Genomic DNA, 21,348 nt, shown 5'->3' with positions numbered 1-21,348 from the left:
TACTCACCAATGAATCATTCAAACTCAAAAACTCAAAGTATGAATCCGTGTTGTGTCTCACATAACAGTCAATAAGAACTAATTTTATATTGTAACATTAGACACTTTGTTACTAGGAGACTGGTCTCAGTGGTTGTAAGTGGGAAGAAAAGGCTGAGGTAAATTACACTTAGCATCAGTGGCAACGGGTCTTATGGAGTGATGAACCCAGATTTGAAATGTTTGCTTCAAATCATCATCAGTATGTCTGAAGAAGATCGAGAAAGAGGTACAGCCATCTGTAAAACATGATGTCATCATCTGGAGATTCATTTAAGTGGTGTTGGGATTCTTTCAAAAAGCATTTGATTGGCATAGCTTCATTTTTTTCAGCATGAAGGTCCCAAACACATTTCCAATGCAGTAAATACCTGGATAGAAAAACACACAATGTTGATCGTGCACTGGCGTCCCAAAGCCCAGACCTCAACATTACTGAGAGAGTGTGGGATCATCTTCACAGAAAAGAGCTTTAAATGTCCGACAAGAAGCCTGGAGAAGTATTCCTGAAGACTATGTGAAGAAACCTTCCTAAGAGAGTTCAGGCTGTGTTGAAGAATAAAGGTGATCACAGCAAATATTGACTTTGAAGCTCGTTGGAATTGTAAAAACTCTGTTATTTTTGTGCACGTGTCCATGCAAATCGCTGCACCTACTTCCCATTTTCCTAGAAACATATCAAGACATGAGGATTGCCTCAAGACATTTGCACAGTAATGTGTATTAGCTGAAATTTCCAAAGTGTATAATTAGAGTATTTGTAATTAACACCCAGCAAACACTGGTTAGTCAGAGGTGTTGTATCCCATTGCCAGAAATAGCAAAGTAAAGGCAGGCGGTTTCTATGTCAGATGCATTGGACTGGATGTTTTTTTAGGTTCAAAGTCAGGAGTGTGGCTGTATTAGTCACCACTGCTGTTTGCCTTACGCAGCAGCAGTATAACTGATAGATGCAGCTTCTGGGTTGGAACAATGAAGCCAATGCATACACGCCTGAAAACCTGCACTCTATCTAAAGGCCACCAGATGGCAACAGCTGTGGTTGCAAAAAAACCCAAAAACGTCCACTACTATAGAAGTCTGGGCGAAAACAGCTTCGTGCCCTGACCACTGCAAACACTTTCCTGATGAGTTTATGGGCTCAGTCACTAACTAAAAACTAAACGCTCATCTGGAAGACATCTAAAGGAGACTCCAGAGAATTACGTCATGGTAGTTACATCCAGTTTATATGCTGTCCAATAAAACTACAGACATTAACGTAAAATATGTCTCTATGCAGATAAACCAATGACTACAGTTTGTTATGATCTTCAAATCTGATAACTTGCTGCAGGATTACATGTCCCACGCAGGGGTGTGTCTAAAAGGGGGCATGTGGTGTACTCGGCTCAATTTAGTTCAACGATTTGGTGACAATATTTTGCAGACTTACATTATTAACACAAAATATACATATAATAAATTACACTGATGTTTAAAAAGAATATAACATTTTTTTGTGGAGCGGTAAAAGAAAAAGCTTCTACAGACATTCTACAGCTGAGGCGCTTACTGGTGGAACTAGAGCTGGAGACGCTGGACGAGTCGCTGCCCGGAGAAGGGGTGTCTGTCCTCGGGGTGTCCCTCTGTCTTTCGCCCTCCACCACCACTTCGTTGTCAGCACGGACACCGGCTCCCTCCTCACAGCCATTCAGGTTACTAAAGGTGATCCTGGCATTCAGGATGTGGTAGAGAGGGATCTCTGTAAGGAGAGGAGAGAAATTTCACCCCCATCCTCCAATAACACACATGTCCTTTATATCAGTTATTCTGTTTTTATGATTGATACATCTTATAAGTAATTTGGTCATTTCTTTACACCCTTTCTCTGCATGTCTTAACTTTCCATTAATCTGTGTGTCCATTTTCCAACCTTTCCATAACTGCGCCCTCCCCCTTTATTTAAACAGCACACATCTTAGCCCCCTCCCATCATGCGTCTCAATCTCACAGTGCTCACCAATCTTGACAGGGAAGCCAGGCGGCAAACGCAGAGTGATGAAGTCACGCAGCTTAGCGAACAGGGCGTTCGAGATCGCCATGAGATCGATGATAGGCACCACTTGTTCTGCCAGGGAAAGAGGGTGGGACTCACACAGCCACAACTTAGCTTTAAACCTGGGAACGAGCACACGTATGGGAAAAGAAAGAAGGCAGGAAGAAAGAGTTAATTAATAAATATCAGCAAATACATTTCTGACTAAAGCATAATTGAAGCAATTTATGCTCTTGCTCAGACAGTTAAATGTTTGCCCGGAGGAAGCTGCACAAAGACATTGATCACATCAGCTAACAGTGGCTGTCCACAAGCTGCTGAGTCGTTCTCAAACCGAGGCCGATCGATTCTCATATTCTAATTTGTCCAATGAATGAACACAAGATTGAGAGGCAGCTCTACAACCTCAGACCCGTCGTCCTCCTGATGTCCAGCAACTTTTCATTACCCGCTTGAAGAACGATGGTACTGGAAATGTCCGAAAGACCCAAAACACAGAGCAACAACCCCGATTTATGGGCAGCGGAATAACATCAGCTATGTTACAAAAAACACCTGAACACTCAGATCATTCTTTTATTTGCTTTTACTTTCCTCACTGAGTTCATATTTTCACTTCTTTTGCTTTTTGCTCCCTGAGTGACACAGAAAGCGTTCTTTCATTTCTTTTTTGTTTTGTTCCATTTGTTAATACGCTGGAGCGAAGATGATGTGCCATGAGTCATCGAGCCAGAGCTGAGTGATCGACTGCAGAAACCCACTAATTGCTCGACTCTCCACCAGCTTTGTAAAAACCTGACTGTTTGTCTGCCGCTGTCATCTGGCTGCCTTTCACCTCAGAAGCTCGGCGGTCAGCTGCTGCGGACGGCCGATTTTCCTCTGGGCTCTTCTCTGTCCATCATTTTGTCAGCTCTGACAACGACTCTGCGACTCAGGGCGACTGTGCTCTACGCATGGCTGAATGTTTGGTTTGTTTTTTTGTTTCTTTTTCCGTGGGCACGTGTCACCTCTGCGTCTTGGTTGTGAGCTGGCACGGGTGGCCGATATCCCTCTGAGTGGTCGTCGAGCTGGGGTTGAAGTATTCCTCGGCGGTCAGCGCAGCAGGGTTTGTCACCACGGGGGACGACATCTGGGTCACCAGAGCCTGGGCAAAGTGAGGAGTGAATAACATGAATTTACAAAAAAAAAGATCCAGCTATAACATGTCTCCGTATTAAAGATAGTGAAGCTTTTACAGCTGTAGAAAAACGACTCTGTTCACAGGGATGCAAAGGACTATTAATCAATACCAGAGGCTTTTCAGACTCACTTTCTCTGCTATTCTCTACTCTGTAGAGATTTCAAGGCTTTCCTTTTACCTACTGGCATTTTTTAACAACTCTTTGAAGGAGTCGTGCTCAAGCCAGAAGTTGTGAAAAAATTGATAAAGCGGTTTCTTATTTCACTATTCATCATTACAGCGGCTGGCTCGCTGCATTAATAACTATCTCGGTGTGACGCATGACTAAACCTGTCAAAAGTAGGAACAGCCATTCCTGCTACGGGCAAACAAAGAGTTGTGAAACAGAAGAAGTTTACGGTTTGGCAAAATAGCCGATTTTGCTTTGCGGGTCTTTGCAGTGCTAAGCTACAAGCTCAGGATACATTCATTGTCTGTGCACCAATTTTATCTGTTGCCCAAAAGAACTTAATGGGAAATTCAATTTTTTTGGTGTGTGTGTGGATGATGGTGTGCAGAGGCGACAGGGAGGGGAAGCGAGTGAAGAGCCAGAATACAGAAATAGGAGAAGCAGGGAGGTATGAGTCATTGGTGCTCGGCAGCAGAAACAAATTAAAAAAACATAATCAATATCTGAGAGCGGTTTGAAGCCTCTGCTGTTGACACGGTCGACTCGACAGTCGGGATTCATAAACTGCCTGACCATCCAAAGAGGAGGCGATCGAGTTGGGGGCGGGGTAACGCTAACACGAGAAGGTAGGAAATGTCCCTGAAAACAGCGATGACAGTCACAGCGCCGATTGCCGTTCATGTTTCACGTGACGATGTTCAAATCGAGTGTGTGCTCACCCCGTTATTAGGCCCCATGTGCTGTTCTGCAATCCCGAGGAAGTTCTGCAGTGGAGTCTTCCCACCTGCTCAGACACACAGCGGCAGCAACAAGTAAAAAAAGAAATGCACTTATATAATCACAGCACATCCATACAAACTACATGCTGTCCTGTTTGTTTTACACATTTACTTCAGATTACTGCACAGCCCTCTGTGTGGGCTCATTTATCGCCGCTGCAACTGTCCACAGTGTCATTTTGCTCTATAATGCTCTGCTCAGGATGCCTTATTGCATTACATGAAGCTTTTTGTAATGCACTCTTATCTACGAGGAGCCAGCATGAACCAAGGCAAGCCAGCTTAGGTGGTCTAGCCTAAATATCAGCAGATCTCACAGCAGAACCTGATACGTGAGTAATTACGGACTACAGCTGGACAACGAGAAGCCCTCAATCTCAAGATTGTTCTTACTTTTCCTACTTCCACCTCTTGACTTGACCTTTTCCTGCTCTGAGGCTCTCTCACCCTGCTTTGCTATAGTTCATTAAATCATAGACATATTTCCCCCCCTCAGAAAAAAGTTCAATTCTTTATCTCATCCATGTAAGATGCCAGTTGAATAGCACTTCTTCAAGACGACGATTTTAGTGCTCCAATAAAAAAGAGAGCGAGGGCATCACTTTTGGAGATATGTCACCGTCATTATTCTGGGAAACAGGCACAGCAGTAATGGGAGAAAAAAAAAAAATCACATTTGTCACACAAATCAAAAGATAATACAAGAATCTTGAGAATATTTGAGGTCTTAACGGCCAATTCCTGCTACGGGACCACATGAGGCATTCGCTCATCACCCAAAATCCAGTCTAAGACATTCAACATGCTTGTCAAACTTTAAAGCACATTTATTGTAGATGCCTGTGTTCCCTTTTCCCCACTCTATTGTCATCTCAGACCGGCCCTGTCAGCATGTGGGGTGAAGTGGAATCATCTTTTTTTGGCTTAGGAAGGTTCCTAACTGGGTGAAATGACCTGGTGTCCAAATGACACCCACTTCTATATACTGGCACCTAATTTAGCTGTTTCCTGCAGAGTCTCAACACTGGCATCTTACAATGGATTTAGAAAAGTTGTTGATTATCATCCCAAACCATAGACTGGGTCAAAATAATTTGTTTTCCTCTGAGAGTGTGTTTGCAGCCCACACACTGTCAGTGAGCTTGTTCACGCTGCACTTTGGGTAGGAGTGGCACTTATTTCCACATCACCTGGACTTGCAAATGAGGTCACTTCACTTTCGGTGGTGGTGACTAAGAAAACCCTCCCCTATCTTGAGCTGCATCGTTTCCATGACATCACGATGTGCTCCTAGACATCACACAGGTGGAAACTTGTCCCTCTCCTGACTAACTATTGAGGAAACAGTGCTTCAAAAATGATGAGTGACGCACCAAATAACCTTTTCAGTTATCCATACACAGGCAACTTTTTATGATTACATGGGTTTAAAAAATTGTTCTATTATTTTACATTTGATTTACATAGTACTAAATCACAACATCAGTTACCTCAAGGGGCTTCGTATGTAAGGCAAAGAGCCCAGAATAATACAGAGGAAACCCCAACAATCAGATGACTCCCTATAAGCAAGTGCTTGATGACAGTGAGGAGGAAAAACTCACTTTTAACAGGACAACACCTCTGAGGGCTCTGCTTCCCATTCTACCCCAGAAACAACACAAGCCAGCAGTCTGAGAGTTAAGTGCTCTACTGGGGCGATGTGGTACTTGGAGGCCTTTAAGATATGGTGTGTCCTTGTATGTAAATGGACTTCGCATACAGACAAATGAGGATAAAGATTTGGCTTCACATCAAACTTCTTTCTTAAACAATGAGAATAAACAACTAAATAAGGTGGAAACATCTAAATTAATTCTGATTCTAATGGTTCAAGTCCCGTCTACTTTCAAAAGCTGTATATTGCAAAATACAGTGGGGCAAAAAAGTATTTAGTCAGCCACCGATTGTGCAAGTTCCCCCACCTAAAATGATGACAGAGGTCAGTAATTTGCACCAGAGGTACACTTCAACTGTGAGAGACAGAATGTGAAAAAAATCCATGAATCCACATGGTAGGATTTGTAAAGAATTTATCCGTAAATCAGGGTGGAAAATAAGTATTTGGTCACCTCAAACATGGAAAATCTCTGGCTCTCACAGACCTGTAACGTCTTCTGTAAGACGCTTTTCTGTCCCCCACTCGTTACCTGTATGAATGGCACCTGTTTGAACTCATCATCTGTATAAAAGACACCTGTCCACAGCCTCAAACAGTCAGACTCCAAACTCCGCCATGGCCAAGACCAAAGAGCTTTTGAAGGACACCAGGAAAAGTATTGTAGACCTGCACCAGACTGGGAAGAGTGAATCTACAATAGGCAAGGAGCTTGGTGTGAAAAAATCAACTGTGGGAGCAATCATCAGAAAATGGAAGACATACAAGACCACTGATAATCTCCCTCGATCTGGGGCTCCACGCAAGATCTCATCCCGTGGGGTCAAAGTGATCATGAGAACGGTGAGCAAAGATCCCAGAACCACAAGGGGGGACCTGGTGAATGACCTGCAGAGAGCTGGGACCAAAGTAACAAAGGTCACCATCAGTAACACACTACAACGGCAGGGAATCAAATCCCGCAGTGCCAGACGTGTTCCGCTGCTGAAGCCAGTGCATGTCCAGGCCCGTCTGAAGTTTGCCAGAGAGCACATGGATGATACAGCAGAGGATTGGGAGAATGTCATGTGGTCAGATGAAACCAAAGTAGAACTTTTTGGTATAAACTCAACTCGTCGTGTTTGGAGGACGAAGAATACTGAGTTGCATCCCAAGAACACCATACCTACTGTGAAGCATGGGGGTGGAAACATCATGCTATGGGGCTGTTTTTCTGCCAAGGGGACAGGACGACTGATCCGTGTTAAGGACAGAATGAATGGGGCCATGTATCGTGAGATTTTGAGCCAAAACCTCCTTCCATCAGTGAGAACTTTGAAGATGAAACGAGGCTGGGTCTTCCAACATGACAATGATCCAAAACACACCGCCCGGGCAACAAAGGAGTGGCTCCGTAAGAAGCATTTGAAAGTCCTGGAGTGGCCTAGCCAGTCTCCAGACCTCAACCCCATAGAAAATCTGTGGCGGGAGTTGAAAGTCCGTGTTGCTCGGCGACAGCCCCAAAACATCACTGCTCTCGAGAAGATCTGCATGGAGGAATGGGCCAAAATACCAGCTACTGTGTGTGCAAACCTGGTAAAGACCTATAGTAAACGTTTGACCTCTGTTATTGCCAACAAAGGTTATGTTACAAAGTATTGAGTTGTATTTTTGTTATTGACCAAATACTTATTTTCCACCCTGATTTACGAATAAATTCTTTACAAATCCTACCATGTGGATTCATGGATTTTTTTTTCACATTCTGTCTCTCACAGTTGAAGTGTACCTCTGGTGCAAACTACTGACCTCTGTCATCATTTTAGGTGGGGGAACTTGCACAATCGGTGGCTGACTAAATACTTTTTTGCCCCACTGTACCAAAAGTGAAATCTGCAATCATAAACTCCAGGATCATTCCTAAAATTAGACATCGAGGGGTTTAAAAGATCCACAGTGGAGAAACTCAAAAGCTGCTTTTCATTTAGATCTGAGCACCCAAAAAAAAAAGTGAGCAGCTTGATAGTGTGTGGTTTGGACGTGGTGGTGCGGTTTGTCTTTATCAAACCAGAAACTGAATAAGTACTAAAAGCAGAGCAAAGGTCCATCACTATATTGTGGTTTTTAAAGCACTGATCTACATTTCAGCCTTTGGTCATCTAATCTGTCTACAGCTGCTGATGATACAGTGTGTGCCTCTCCTAGGATATATAGGAGCACTTAAAGGTTTGTTTTTTAAATTCTTAACAGCGTTAACAAAATGATGAAAAGTAGCTCGAGGAAATGGGCAAATGGACCGAGTCACTCATTCAGGAGTCAGTGTAGCGTCTCTGAGAACACTTTCCTCGTGCATATTAGCAGAGCGCAGATGGGGATTGTGACCTGGGAGAGAGGAGCTCTCTCAGAAGAGCGTGTGATGGTTGATCCTGGCTGACAGCGACGGTCCAGGGAGAGAGGGAAACCTGCTAATCCTGTTTGATTTATGATGTGAACCAGAAAATGAGACGGAGCCACCGAGAGAACTTTACGGGCTGTTAGCTGCAGCCTCGGGGTGATCTCATCGAGCTCAGGTGAGAGGGATTAGTCATCGGTGACTCTTCTATCGGACGTGTTTCGGCACTTGGACTGCGGGTTACAACGGCGCGGAGGACGTAATGGAGAGATTCAGCTGTAGGGGAACAAAAAAGGCGTGACGACATCCTGATGAAGTGACTTACCTTTTATCTTGTTCTTGTTCTGGTCTGACAGATGGTCGGTTCTGGTCCTGGTAATCAGCTCAACATTGGATGCTGCATACACCTGAAAGAGGAAGACACATAACTCCTTTTTTCTGTTCACGCACACTTTACCACCTCATAGCTGTAGCAATAATTCCAAAAACAACTTGTCACCATACAAGCTATAAAGCAAAACCAAAACCCTTAAAGCCGCGATTTTGGTGCACCCTAGTTGCTAGTCTGCAGTCTGACTAGTCCACAGCAAAATGCAGGAATTCCTCAACAGTGACCATAAAAATCAGGCGCTGATTAAATATTGAGCAGGCTGCTGATACTGAGTTTACACTGACTACACACGACTGAAATAAAGAACTAAAAGCTTCCAGGGGTAGAGCAGTTCTGTATGCGTTGTCTGTTTATGTTTGCGACTCTAAATCAATGAAGCAGAAAATAGACAGCAGTATTTTACTGTAGAGCCCATCTGAAGGGCTTTTAAACCCACCGGTGACAGATGGCCCGGTAGTCTGACACTTGCCACCCATTGATCCCTCGAGGGGGACAAAGAAAACAAATGGGGTCAAGGTAACATGGTAATGTATTTTTTTTTTTTTACTTGATTTGAGAGGCCATCTGGTCTTTTAGGTGCTGCTGAATCTTGATCGATGGGTTTTTTTTAAAGCATGAAACAACTCTGGATTTTATTCATTCAGGAAATGAAATCCTTCAAGTTAAGTGAACTTTCATGGAATATCAAACTGAATATCAAATATCAAACGGTGGCTGGGCTTTCTCTGGACAGTGCGAGAGATAAGCGAGCCGCTTACCTTTGCTTCATATCCATTCACCGTCTCGGTCTTCTCGCTCCTCCATCCCAGGATGCCCGTCTTGTTCCTGCAACACAGTTTCAGCACATCCCAGGTCATCTCTCTCACGTCTCAAAGCCATAATAAAGCAAGTTCGGTTCCATCTAAGCTCAAGGACACAGTACCCAGGAGAGCTTCCTCTCCTCTCACAGTACCCAGGAGAGGAAGCTCTCCTGGGTACTGTGAGAGGAGAGGAAGCTCAAAAAAACCAAGTTTTCTCACAAGAGGAATCCTGAAGACGCTGGCCTTGTTTGTCACCAGTGAAGACGAGCAGTTCAGTGTGCAATTAGCAAACCTGCCAGAAGTCAGCGAGCAATATTGCATCTTCGTGATTTATTCGTGCCACTAAATTCCTCAAAGCTCAAAAACTCACTTTTCAAGGCTGGTTAATCCAATCATTTCAGCTCTTAAGTTTATTAGTGAAACAATATCAGATTTATTTATTTTTTTATTTTATCAGTGACATTTGGGAGAATTCTCCTAAGGGTTGTTACTCAAAAAGCTGTCACGCCTGTCTCCCATCCTACTTTGTTTAGATTTTCGTCAACAACAACTGTACGGGCTGTTTGGAAATTTGCTCCTCTGTGGATAAGCTGTTATAATTATCAAAAGATTTAGTTTAATGGAAAATACTGGCAATCTCACAAGCCTGAACTGTACTTTGCAAAATGTTAGCATGCTAAATAGTATAAACAAGGCCAGAACTACTAAAAAAACAAACTAGCATTGTTCTGTTTAAGTGATACATCACAGACTAACTTGCAGCCTGTTGCATTTTTGTAAATGATTGTTGGCCAAACAGACCCCAAGAGGACCGGCGCTAAACACGAATGCAAACGACTGCCAAGGCATACGATAATCTTCCATCCACTTCTCAAGGTAGTTTATCTTATATATACACCGAAGTAACGGAAAAATATGTCTTTCAAGCTAATATACACTACAGTCCTTTTATGTCCCTTGGCAAGTGGCACATGAATTTGTCTCAATCAGGGAAAGTCTGTAGCCTAAGCATACCGTTTCCTCTGCTAGCCAGCTGTCAAGGTCCTTGTCATGGGTTCCCAAAACTTTGAATCCAACTTTTAAAACAGTAAAACTGCAGCGCTGTATTTTTTGTGTGCAAAGTTGCGTAGAGACGTAATAACTCCAGAGCTTTGAGGTGTCCCTGTCTAGGATGCTTGACGAAGCGGTTTGCTGTAAAGCATCCCAAATACATTACTGGACAGGAATGCTGACGGAGCAAAATGCACAGAGGTGACACCGAGGTGCAAGTCTGACAGTGAGATAATTACCCCACCCCAACCTCTCCTCGCTCAATTCTTGGAGTCATTCGTCTCTCTGCCTTCTTTCTCACTTTTAATCTGTTAACATTCACTTCCTGCCGCCGCTGCCTTTCCATCACTCGCCTATCTATCACCGTCTTCCTCTTTTTCCCCTCCTGCCACAAAAAAAGATCAAATATCTCTTTCTTCTGGCTTCTGTATTGTGCTTTCCCGCCCACAGCCTTGCTACCCGTTCATCTTTCCCTCCATTTTTCTTATTGTGTGCCTTCCCCTCATACCTCCACGTCCCAGCGTTAGTTCTGTCCCTCGCTCTCATTCCTTTTTTGTTTCATCTCTTTACATTTTCTCTTCTCCATCCTTCTCTGTCCAAACAAAACTCCCTCTTCCGTTACCCCCGTCCTTTCCTCATCAGTCTTATCTCTCCAACCAACCAGAATAGGATGAATTTTGTCCTCCATGACCCCCCCTGCCTCCCGCCTGCTCGGTCCACTCTTCTCTCCACCTTATGTCCGGCCTGTCTCTTGTCCAAGTCTTTTTGTCTTTTCCCACCACTGCATTTTACTTGTACCAGCTCGATTCAGGCAGCCAGAAGCTAATTTGTTCCTTCACATCAAGCGTAGTCCTGCAAATTTATTTGGGCACTTTTTGCCTTTTGAGGTTACACAGAGACAGAAAGGATGAAGAAGCGAGTAGTTAAATTAAAATACAATGATTACTATTGACCCAGTGTGACTGCAACTGGATTACAAGACAGCTGCTGCTATTTGAACATTGTTTTTACTTCTTTCAAAAGCTCTACAGTCTTACTTTAAACTACAGCGGGATTTTAGAATAACTATTTTAATGCACTTTTTTGATAGGAACACATTCCCAGATTTTTGGATACAATATTCCAAAAATATGTGCTCTTCAATGAAATTTAACAGTTTGTTCTATGCGACTTTTTCTTGTGTCCATTTCCTCCCACTGCTGCAGCTTTGGTTTGTATTTTCCTACACTTTGTGAAATGCATTTTGACAGCCACCAGAGAACGTGCCTGAACTCGTTCCACTCAGCTGTGGGTTGCAGTGTAGGAGGCAGCAACAGAGAAACGCTGACAGAAATTCAACTCTAACAACAAAAGAGTGATTTTTCTCCACTGGGGAAAAAACAAAACAAAGCAAAAAAAAAAAAAGAACAGCAGATTAATGGAGCAAGTCCTGTGGCTGAGCTAAAGCTATTTATTAGCTTTGATTTTTCACATCCTGTATATTTTTGTTCAGTACATAGCAGTATTTTTTCTGACCTCTCGAACGCGATGTTGCGGGTGTCCAGCTGCGTGGTCACCACTGGGGCAGACAGCCGGGCCGCTACCTGCTCGTCAGTGGGCTGCATTACTCCCAGAAGGCCCAACCCAGCTGTGGTGCTGCTGCAGGCACCACCCTTCCCCCTGCCCGGCGAGAGCGCTGTGAGGGATGACACGCACAAGGTCTCACGGAACACCAGCTGCCTGTCGTGGTCGACCTCCATCACCTCTGCGCTGGAGTCTGAGAGAAAGACAGGGAGAGAAGGGAAGAGAAAAGTTGAGAGCTTTTCAGTGAGGTGAGAAAGTCCACAAATCTGTGATGCTTAGACAGACAGACAGACAGACAGATACCTGCCTGATACCAAGTCAATACAGGGCCAGTATTGCTGATACCAATATCAATACTGATACTTATAACTTATAAAGGGAGCTCATGAAGGGGAGACCAGTGTGTCATGATTTATGAGCTAAATCATCATCAACAGTTCAGTGAGCTACGTACTGAACTTGGAGGATAGAAATAAGTATCAATCCTACTGTGCTACATACCATTACCAACGCTGGTAAACACACGATCGATTATTGGATCGATCCCCCATCTCTACTTCCCACTACGGGAGATTTAAAGGATACATATTGGAGATAAATTTAGGAAACACAGTTATCGTCTTGGTTTATGAGAATCATTTGAAATCAATACCAGCTTCATGCCTTTGTGATCAATAAAGCCACAGGAAGCAGCGAGTTGGCTTAGCTTAGCACAAAAACAGGAGGAAACAGCTAGCTTTGCGCTCTACTCATTTTGATATTAAACCGTGTTTGTTTCACTTGTGCAAATAATTCTCAGCAAAAACGCAACGAAAGAAAAATGCTAATTGAATTGTGCTTTTGTTGTTCTCACGTCGCCCAGTTTCATCTGTCTTTCACCTCCATTTTTAAATATCAGCACTAGTCAGTGTGGTTTTCTTTGAATGCATTTTGACACACTGCGTGCACCTCACACAGAGCGAGCCAGTCGAGCTCAAACTCTCACCCTGTCCCTTGAAAATGAAGCTCCGGTTTCCTCTCTGCCAGGTCATCTGTTCAAATCCCATCAGGGTGGTGTCAACACGGAGACACTGACCACTCTTCCAAACTCTGTATGTGTCACTGGGGCAGATGCGAGACACCAGGGGCACTAAGGACGAATACAGACACTCTTTGACTCAAACCATGCTGAGCTAGGTCTCAGTTTTCTTTTTTGCATTTGAATTTTTTAAATTTAAGCCATTCTAACCTACACATACAATACAAATGCTTTTCTGACATGCAACTGAAAACAGGTGTCTTTAGCCTAAGAGGCAGATAAAATTAATAGATCTGACTGGTTGGTACTGGCTTTTACTGGATCACTGGACACAAGGACTGGACTCACCCCAGCTGGTAAACTCCCATTTCATCTCCACATAGAAGTCTTGGGCCTGCTTAGGGTGGAGGAGGAGAGCAGAGACAGACAGAGAAAGGAATAAAAATGAGAAAACACTGAGCATCGATAAAGAGGAAGATACGGAGGGAGAGTTGTGGAGAGTGATGAAGTTAAAGATTAACAGACAGAGGGAGGAGAATACCGATGTGCAGGAGGAGAGAAAAAAAGAAGTAAAGCAAATAAATGCAGCAGGGATGTCTGTGCCAAAGATGATGGGACTGGAAACTGGAAATGTCTGCATATGTGTGTGTGTGTGTTAATAATAGAAGTGATGGATGGAGGGATGGAGAGGACAATAATGTGGGTGAGAGCAGCGGCAGATGAAGAAGGATGAGATGTGTGTAACGCTCGCGGGTTCGTGTGCGAGTGCGTTTGAGTGCCAGTGCTCCTTGCTGTTTTCACAGTGTGAGGGTGTTGTGTGTATCAGGGAGCCGGCAGGAGCAGATACACAGGAAGTCAGACAGTTTGGAGGCACATCCCTGCATCGCTGTCACTGTTTTGTGCAACAGCTCCAACACAATCTGCTGCTGCAGGCTTCTAACCATTAACCTCCTGTACGGGCAGCCTCGGCATGTCCATCACTGCTTTTTTGCCTTCAAACAGGGCAATCCTGAGGTCCTTAGGGAACAGCTATGAGTCAGATTAGAGGGAGAGAGCGCTTTGCAACATGGAGACATATCCTTTGAGTGTATCGCCCTTGTTAAAGAAAGCTATTAATACCTTCAGAAAGGATCTCGTGGGAAAAGCAAATTTGCATGTAAATTTGAAAAAGACTTATTTACATTTCAAATGCATTTATAGCTTCCATATTTATCACCCACATGGCTTGCACACTTATTTCATGAACCTGTGCACTACAGCGCGTGTGTGTGCTTATGGGTGCTTGTGTGAAATCGCACTTGGCGCAGTCGCTCCAGCAGGACGGGGATGCCCGCCAGTCTCTTGGCAGTCCTCTGGTAGTCACGGTAACGAAGCACGAGACGCACCAGCTCCGGATCTCTGGTACTCACCGCCTCCTGAAGAACTGAGAGGGAGAGTAAAACAGAACCAGTCACTCAGGCTTCATCTAAAATTTATGTACATGAACAATTTAAAGGGGGCAGCGAGAACTGCCAAAACTGAAGTGGGCCAAAGGAGAAGCTGGAACCACCAATTACTGCGTCTCACCCATCATTGATCAGCTGTCCTTACACTTGAACAGCACACTTTGTGAGTTGAACTATCACACACACGCTATATTATCTGGTGTGTGTATTTGTGTGACATTTTAAAGATGCAACGATCACACAGGCATGATGCTTGTTTGGTTAGCATGCTGATATAACGTCTTCCTTTGTTTCACACAGCCAGGCAAATAATGCAATGGAGAACTGCTCTTGGTAGCATTAGTTTCACATTTACAACTAGAAGAGCAGCTCTATTTTCTGGCCTAATGTAAAAAAAAAAAAGAAGAAGCAGTTTTACTAGTGTGGTATGCGTGAAACTTACTCTTGACAGGGCTACCACTGTGAGGGTAAGTGAGCAGGTAAAGGTAAACAAAATATATGGACTCAGTATTTTTCAACTATTGATTCATTGAAATAACTTAGATTCAGTGCACTGCACTTAAATCATCAACGTCAGGGGAGAAAAGCCACAAAAAAGAGAGGAGATGACAGCAAAAACAAGAAACTTAAGGTGAGATCATATTTTGGGCACAAATGGAAAAATAAAAGTTACAAAAAAGAACTGATTTCAAACTCCATTATCTTCCCACTGCAAGAGCACAAAACCAAATTTTAAATGTGCCAGCAGAGATGAGATTTTGGTTTTCATTTTCCAAACAAAAAAGGTGTACAAAGATGTACGATAAAATGTATTATAAGGTCACTAAGTTTCCAAAATGTACCACCACCCTCCAGATACAGCTTATGCATGCTGTGCACTGCTCGCATTACCACAAATAAACTCCACACAGCATGTGCACTCACTCACCTGTCCATCCGTTGCGGTTCTCCTTGCTAACGTCAGCGCCGTGCTGCAGCAGGACCCTGGCGCAGTCCAGGTGGCCCAGCGTGACAGCGAGGTGAAGAGGAGTACGACCGCGAGGGTCCAGAGACTCTAAATCGGTCTGGATGCAAAAATAGAAGGCGGAGGAAGATGTTAAAATCCTAAATGTATAAATTAAGAAGGATCTATTTGAGTAGGAATTGGGGTTACTTGTGTATCAATGTAATGCTCTTGTGGCTCAGATAGAGGAGTGGCAACAGAAAAACATATAATAGAGACACAACTGTGCCGGTAGCAGCAGAAAGATGCGGGGAGAGACAGGTGCTAATTGATCTGTCACCACTCCTACATGGCTGGGCACTACACTTCTGTACTCCACTTATTTTCTGGGCTGGATGTGTTGGGTTTGGGTAAACATAGAGTGTACTACCTGCTTTGTTAAACAGGCCTCTGGACACACAAACACAGCCACAAACACACGTATCACACAACATTTTATGTGTTATACTGTCTGCTGCTCCTGAACACTTGAAAAATAAAGTTTCAGAGAGTGTTCCAGTATGAGTCTTGGTGAAAAAAAAAAACATGTGGGCAGGTAACAGAAATAAGCGTCTCTTTTCAACCTGCTGTGCAATTAAGCAAAAATATATAACCTACAGCCTCTTTGTCACCAAAAATACACTTTTTTTTTCTTAGTAAGCTTTTACAGCTTGAGGCTACACTTCAGCTCTCAGCTCTCCACTCTGAATTTAGAAGCATGTCAACAAGGCCTCATTAGGCAGCCATACTACATTAGTGTTAATCTTTTCACATCAATCATACCAGTGCTTTGATACAGAAAATTAAAAGGCAGGAGGCTTTTAAAGCCCTCAAATGTGAAAAGTGTGGTAGAAAGCAACTGCCAGTTTTAGATGCTCACAAGGCTAGCTCGCTGCAGCCTCTGCTATTTGGTACAGCTTTCAAACAAACAAATAAAGTGTTCCTGGAGTAAGAAGTAGGAAGTGTTACCTGCTTTATCAAGTCCCGAAACAAGCCTTGTGCCTAAATACACCCATCTGTGTTCCGGGTGATAGGTTATTTACATCACTTCTCCTTCCCCTTTGGCTTAATCATTTTTTCCCTGCCTCCTTTGACTCAATCTGCCTCTCTTCTATCATTTTGTCTTTCAGACTGTCATTTGTTCAGCCCACCTCCTCCCCATCTTCTCATGCTGGCCATCCTCGTACAAGTCTTGACCACCAGAATCTAGACTCTATACTTTGATAAATCATGTTCAGTTCTTCCAAATGAGCTCTGCCTTTGAAATAATAATAATAAAAAAATCCCCACACATTTATGGCTTTCTTGACAAGTGTTAGGAGTAGAAAAGGTTACCCCTCAGCCTCCTGGAAGATGGTATCAGTTTAAAAATCCTTCATCGCTTTGTTCTCAAGTTTTAGCATTCACAAGATTTTCAGAATACTCGACCTCTAACCTTGGGGTCAAGGTCAGAGGTCAACTAGATGTGAAAAAACATTTAAATTAACTAAAATAAAAATAAAAAACAGAGTTTTGAAACAAAAAAATGAAAAGAGTTTGTGAACTTGAAAAAGTAATATGCTTAGTTTTAATATTTGTTAGTTTGGTAAAAGTAGCTACTACTCTGTGAGTAGATCGGGGTTGCCATTACTTATCTTTTGATAATGTGTGTGTGCTGGAGGTACACTAACAGGCCTGTCTAGGGGTATAAATGACATTAAGTAATAATAATAATAATAATAATAATACATTTTATTTAAATAGCGCCTTTCAAAGCACCCAAGGACACTGTACAACAGATAAAAACTGGAAATATACACAATGATAAAAATAGAAGATAAAAGTTAAAACATACAGAAATTTAAGAATAGGCAATTTTAAACAGATGAGTTTTGAGGGTGGACTTAAAAAGAGAGAATGAACTAATATTTCTGAGGTCCAGGGGTAGGGAATTCCAAAGTCGAGGGGCAGAGCAGCTAAAGGCCCTCCCTCCCATTGTGATCAGACGAGCAGAGGGAACAGAGAGAGAAAGAGAAGATGAAGATCTGAGGCAGCGGGATGGGAGCTTCATCTGTAATAAGTCAGAGAGGTACGGTGGAGAGAGAGAATGAATAGCCTTGAATGTATACAGAATTATTTTAAAATGGATGCGAAATTTGACCGGGAGCCAGTGAAGTTGCTTCAGGATTGGGGAGATGTGGTGGGTAGAAGAAGTCCTAGTAATAATACGGGCAGCAGAGTTCTGGACACGTTGGAGCTTGTTGATAGATTTTTGTGTAAGGCCAAATAATAATGAGTTGCAGTAGTCAATTCTAGAGATAACAAGATTATGGATGAGAATGGAAGTGGCGTGAGGTGTGAGGAAGGGGCGGAGGCGATTAATGTTACGGAGTTGGAAATATGCTGCACGTGTAATATTGTTGATATGTGAGTTAAAGGATAATGTGCTATCGAGAATGACACCCAAGCTTTTCACAGAGGGAGAGATAGGGACCAGCGAGTTATTGATGGTGAGAGAGAAATTGTTAATTCTGGATAGCAGTCGTTTAGTGCCAACCAGAAGAAGTTCCGATTTATTGCTGTTGAGTTTAAGAAAGTTGGAGGAGAACCAAGAATTAAGTTCAGCTAGACAGAGGATGAGGGAGGGTGGAGGAAGAGTAGAGTCAGGTTTGGTAGAGAGATAGAGCTGGGTGTCATCGGCGTAGCAGTGGAACTGAATATTATATTTACGAAAAATATGTCCGAGTGGAAGAAGGTAGATGATGAAAAGAAGGGGCCCGAGGACAGATCCCTGGGGCACCCCAGTGGATAAAGGAGAAAGCTGAGAGGTGAAGGATTTTAATTGAATGAACTGAGTGCGGTCAGATAGGTATGATTTAAACCAGGCTAGTGGAGTGTGAGAGAGACCAATAGAAGCTAATCTGCTAAGGAGAATGGGATGAGAGATGGTGTCAAAAGCTGCACTCAGATCAAGAAGGATAAGGATGGAGAGGAGACCAGAATCAGCTGCTATAAGAAGGTTGTTTGTTATTTTTATAAGAGCAGTTTCAGTGCTATGTAGAGGACGAAAGCCAGACTGGAACTGTTCGTAAAGGTTATTATCAGTTAGGTGAAGATGGACTTGTGAAGCAACTATTTTTTCAAGGATTTTTGAGAGAAATGGTAGATTGGAGATAGGACGAAAATTATTAAAGTTGTTGGGATCTAGACCAGTTTTTTTCAGAATTGGGGTAATAGCAGCAACTTTGAAGGAAGCAGGAACAGTTCCAGTGGTGAGTGAAGAGTGAATAATAGCAGATATGAGGGGAAGGAGAGGGAGTAAGCAGGCTTTGACGAGGACAGTGGGGATAGGATCGAGCTGGCAGGTAGAAGGCTTTGATTTATGGATGAGATCAGCAATATCAGCTAAGGATGGAAGTTGAAAAACAGAGAGGAAGTGAGAAGGGGGAGAAGTTAGGACAGAGAAGCTACATTGAGCATTAGGGTCCAGGTCTAAGTGTATTTTATGAATTTTATCAATAAAGAATAACATTAGAGCATCACAGAAGTTAGATGAATAGAGATGAGTGTATCATAATCCTGGTTTGTTGCTTGCAGCTGTAAGTAGGAGTCTTTCCTCTGAGTTTACTAAAAGCTGCAGCCTCTCAGTGTTACCTACAGGGTTTAGTATTTCCCACTGTTAAATATTTGCACATAATTTGCAAACGTGGAACATCCCACAGTGGTAAATCCCAAAGTTTTTATTTATCCACTTATTTATTTTTTACACCCAGGAAGGTAAGCTGTCACAAACACAGAGTTTTACATTTATATCTACTGCTCTGGAGGAAACTGTCCGTCCCTCTCATAGAACATCCCCCTTTTTTCTTACAGTGTTACTCCTTCAGCAGTTTTTACCGCACTGATCTTAGATCTGCCACCTAATTAAACAGAGCTGCTGATGCCCCATTTATCCACGGCCTTGGCAGATCCAAGGTCAGTTCAGGCAGTCTGCTGTGAGCTTGAATTTTAATTAAGGATTACTCTTGGACGTAAGAGCAGCATGTCTTGGAATCAGCACTTTCATAAAGACATTAAAGAGGCTATGAAAAAAAATCTTTCCAGGAATAAAAAAAAAAAAAAATAGTGAGTGTTGTTGTTATGGTGTAATTATATGTAATAGTAATACTGTGACGCTGTGCAGATCAAACCTAGGATAGTTCAAGACACTTACTAATCTAGAGCAGTGGAAAGAGTAAATGTGTTCAAGGAAATTTTTTGAGCAATGAATGAGGAAGCTGCCATTGATACTGCACTTGATGGATGATGTCAGAATAGAATATGATCCAAAGGAAGTCCAACACAGTCTAACTGCAGTTTCTGAGAAACGCACACTGTGAGCTTAGATGGGAAGTCAGTGGTTACATTAGCAATCAGTTACTGCGGCTCTCTGTTTGTCCTATTTGCAAGGGAAATGAAGAAAACCTGCAAACACAAATGTGGAGGGGCGGGGGAGATAGCAAGAGACACAAAGTCGCCAACAAGTAAAAAAAAAAAGACAAGTGTAATTACATGCTTTTAAAATGGTTTTGTTATGTGCTGGATTGAGTTTAGTAAAGCATAACTCAATAATAAGAATATGATACCATGGCTTCAGCCTGTTAATGGGTGGTCTATCTGCGCGATCTCTACATCTTTGCTTAACAGCTCTATGCGCTCTCCACAGCTCTTCCAAAAGCAACTCAGTAGAGAAAGAGTGGGAGATAAAGAGAAGGACACAAATAACGTGGGCAGAGAAATTTCTGTAGCAAGAGAAAGCCTGTCGGCAAAACTTTAACTAAGACAGGGGAGGACAGGGAGCGAGCTGAAGAGAAAGAAAGAGTAATGACGGCTCTCGCGAGTTACGGTGACACCAAACGAAGACGCGGGAGGAGGTGAGGACTGGAGAACAGGAGGGGAACGAGCGTTAGGAGGGAGACAACAACATGAGGGAGTCCCTCAGGAGCTGTGTAGGCTGGAGAATATAGGAAGCGTGCGAGGGGTGGATTATCACAGAAAAACATGGCGGAAAAAAGAGAGCAGTCAGCTTTGTTTTTGCGTGTGCTGAATAACGAACTGTGCATCATGCAAATGCAGCCATTTTCCATGCCGTGCATCTGTGTGCATGTCGAGCACAAGCACGGTGTTATGGGAAACTGTAGAGAGCTCGTGCAGCATAAACGTGAAGAGCAGTCAAAGTCACAGAACGGTCTGAAGTCAGGCTTCTGTCATGTAAACACAAAGAAGAAAGAGAAACAAAATAAAAGATGATTTGTGTGAAAACCAACCTCCTAAAATGGATTTTTTTTTTCTTTTTTTGAAAGAAACAACACATATTTTTGTGAGCACATAAAATAGACAAAAAGTCAGAGACAAGAACCAGATGATGTTAGAGAAAATGAGATAAATGAAAGAAGGGAAGGGGGGTGGGGGCTACTAACGTCTTCATTTTGTTTTCATAAGACCCTTTTACTGTCTCACACCTGCTCTCCCTTTAAGTGTCCCCGTGTAATTTTGGTGATTATCAGTTTAAGCTTATTTTATAGCTCTACTTGATTTAATTTACTCTGGATACAAGAGCTGAACAACAGCTGAAATGCAGCACAGAGGCAGAAAGAGAGACCAAGGGAGAGACGTGGGGGAGAAAGAAAGGGTGCTAATAAGGGAGAGGATAAACTGAAACATTTGGCAAGGTGGAAGGTGACAGAAACAGTGGTAAATAAAGTCAGGGAAGGATGCCAGTGGGGGTGATTACAGGCGAACAGGGGAATTTAGAAAGAGACAGGTCAGAGAGTGCAGGATGCAGCCAAAAAGCAGTGCACACAATACATAATAGGATTACAGAGAAACAGCAGGACAAAGCGCTGAA

General features: G+C 43.0%; 1 protein-coding gene across 2 annotated transcripts in view; it reads right to left on the bottom strand.

Annotated features, from left to right (window-relative positions):
• The window catches only part of ankrd13b (ankyrin repeat domain 13B), a 45,810-nt gene that overhangs the window by 6,370 nt on the left and 18,092 nt on the right, over positions 1-21,348 (bottom strand). For both annotated transcript variants that reach the window (XM_076892198.1, XM_004567010.6), the window contains 11 exons: positions 15,429-15,564; positions 14,354-14,478; positions 13,404-13,449; positions 13,023-13,166; positions 11,990-12,230; positions 9,383-9,449; positions 8,559-8,640; positions 4,146-4,210; positions 3,085-3,221; positions 2,042-2,199; positions 1,595-1,783 (listed from right to left, as the gene is read on the bottom strand). In XM_076892198.1, the coding sequence (XP_076748313.1) occupies positions 1,595-1,783; positions 2,042-2,199; positions 3,085-3,221; positions 4,146-4,210; positions 8,559-8,640; positions 9,383-9,449; positions 11,990-12,230; positions 13,023-13,166; positions 13,404-13,449; positions 14,354-14,478; positions 15,429-15,564 (1,390 nt within the window). The remainder of the gene's footprint in view (positions 1-1,594; positions 1,784-2,041; positions 2,200-3,084; positions 3,222-4,145; positions 4,211-8,558; positions 8,641-9,382; positions 9,450-11,989; positions 12,231-13,022; positions 13,167-13,403; positions 13,450-14,353; positions 14,479-15,428; positions 15,565-21,348) is intronic.

Source organism: Maylandia zebra, linkage group LG14 (genome assembly GCF_041146795.1).
Source record: "Maylandia zebra isolate NMK-2024a linkage group LG14, Mzebra_GT3a, whole genome shotgun sequence".
Classification (NCBI taxonomy): Eukaryota; Metazoa; Chordata; class Actinopteri; order Cichliformes; family Cichlidae; genus Maylandia; species Maylandia zebra.
This window is presented reverse-complemented; position numbering and strand designations above follow the sequence as displayed.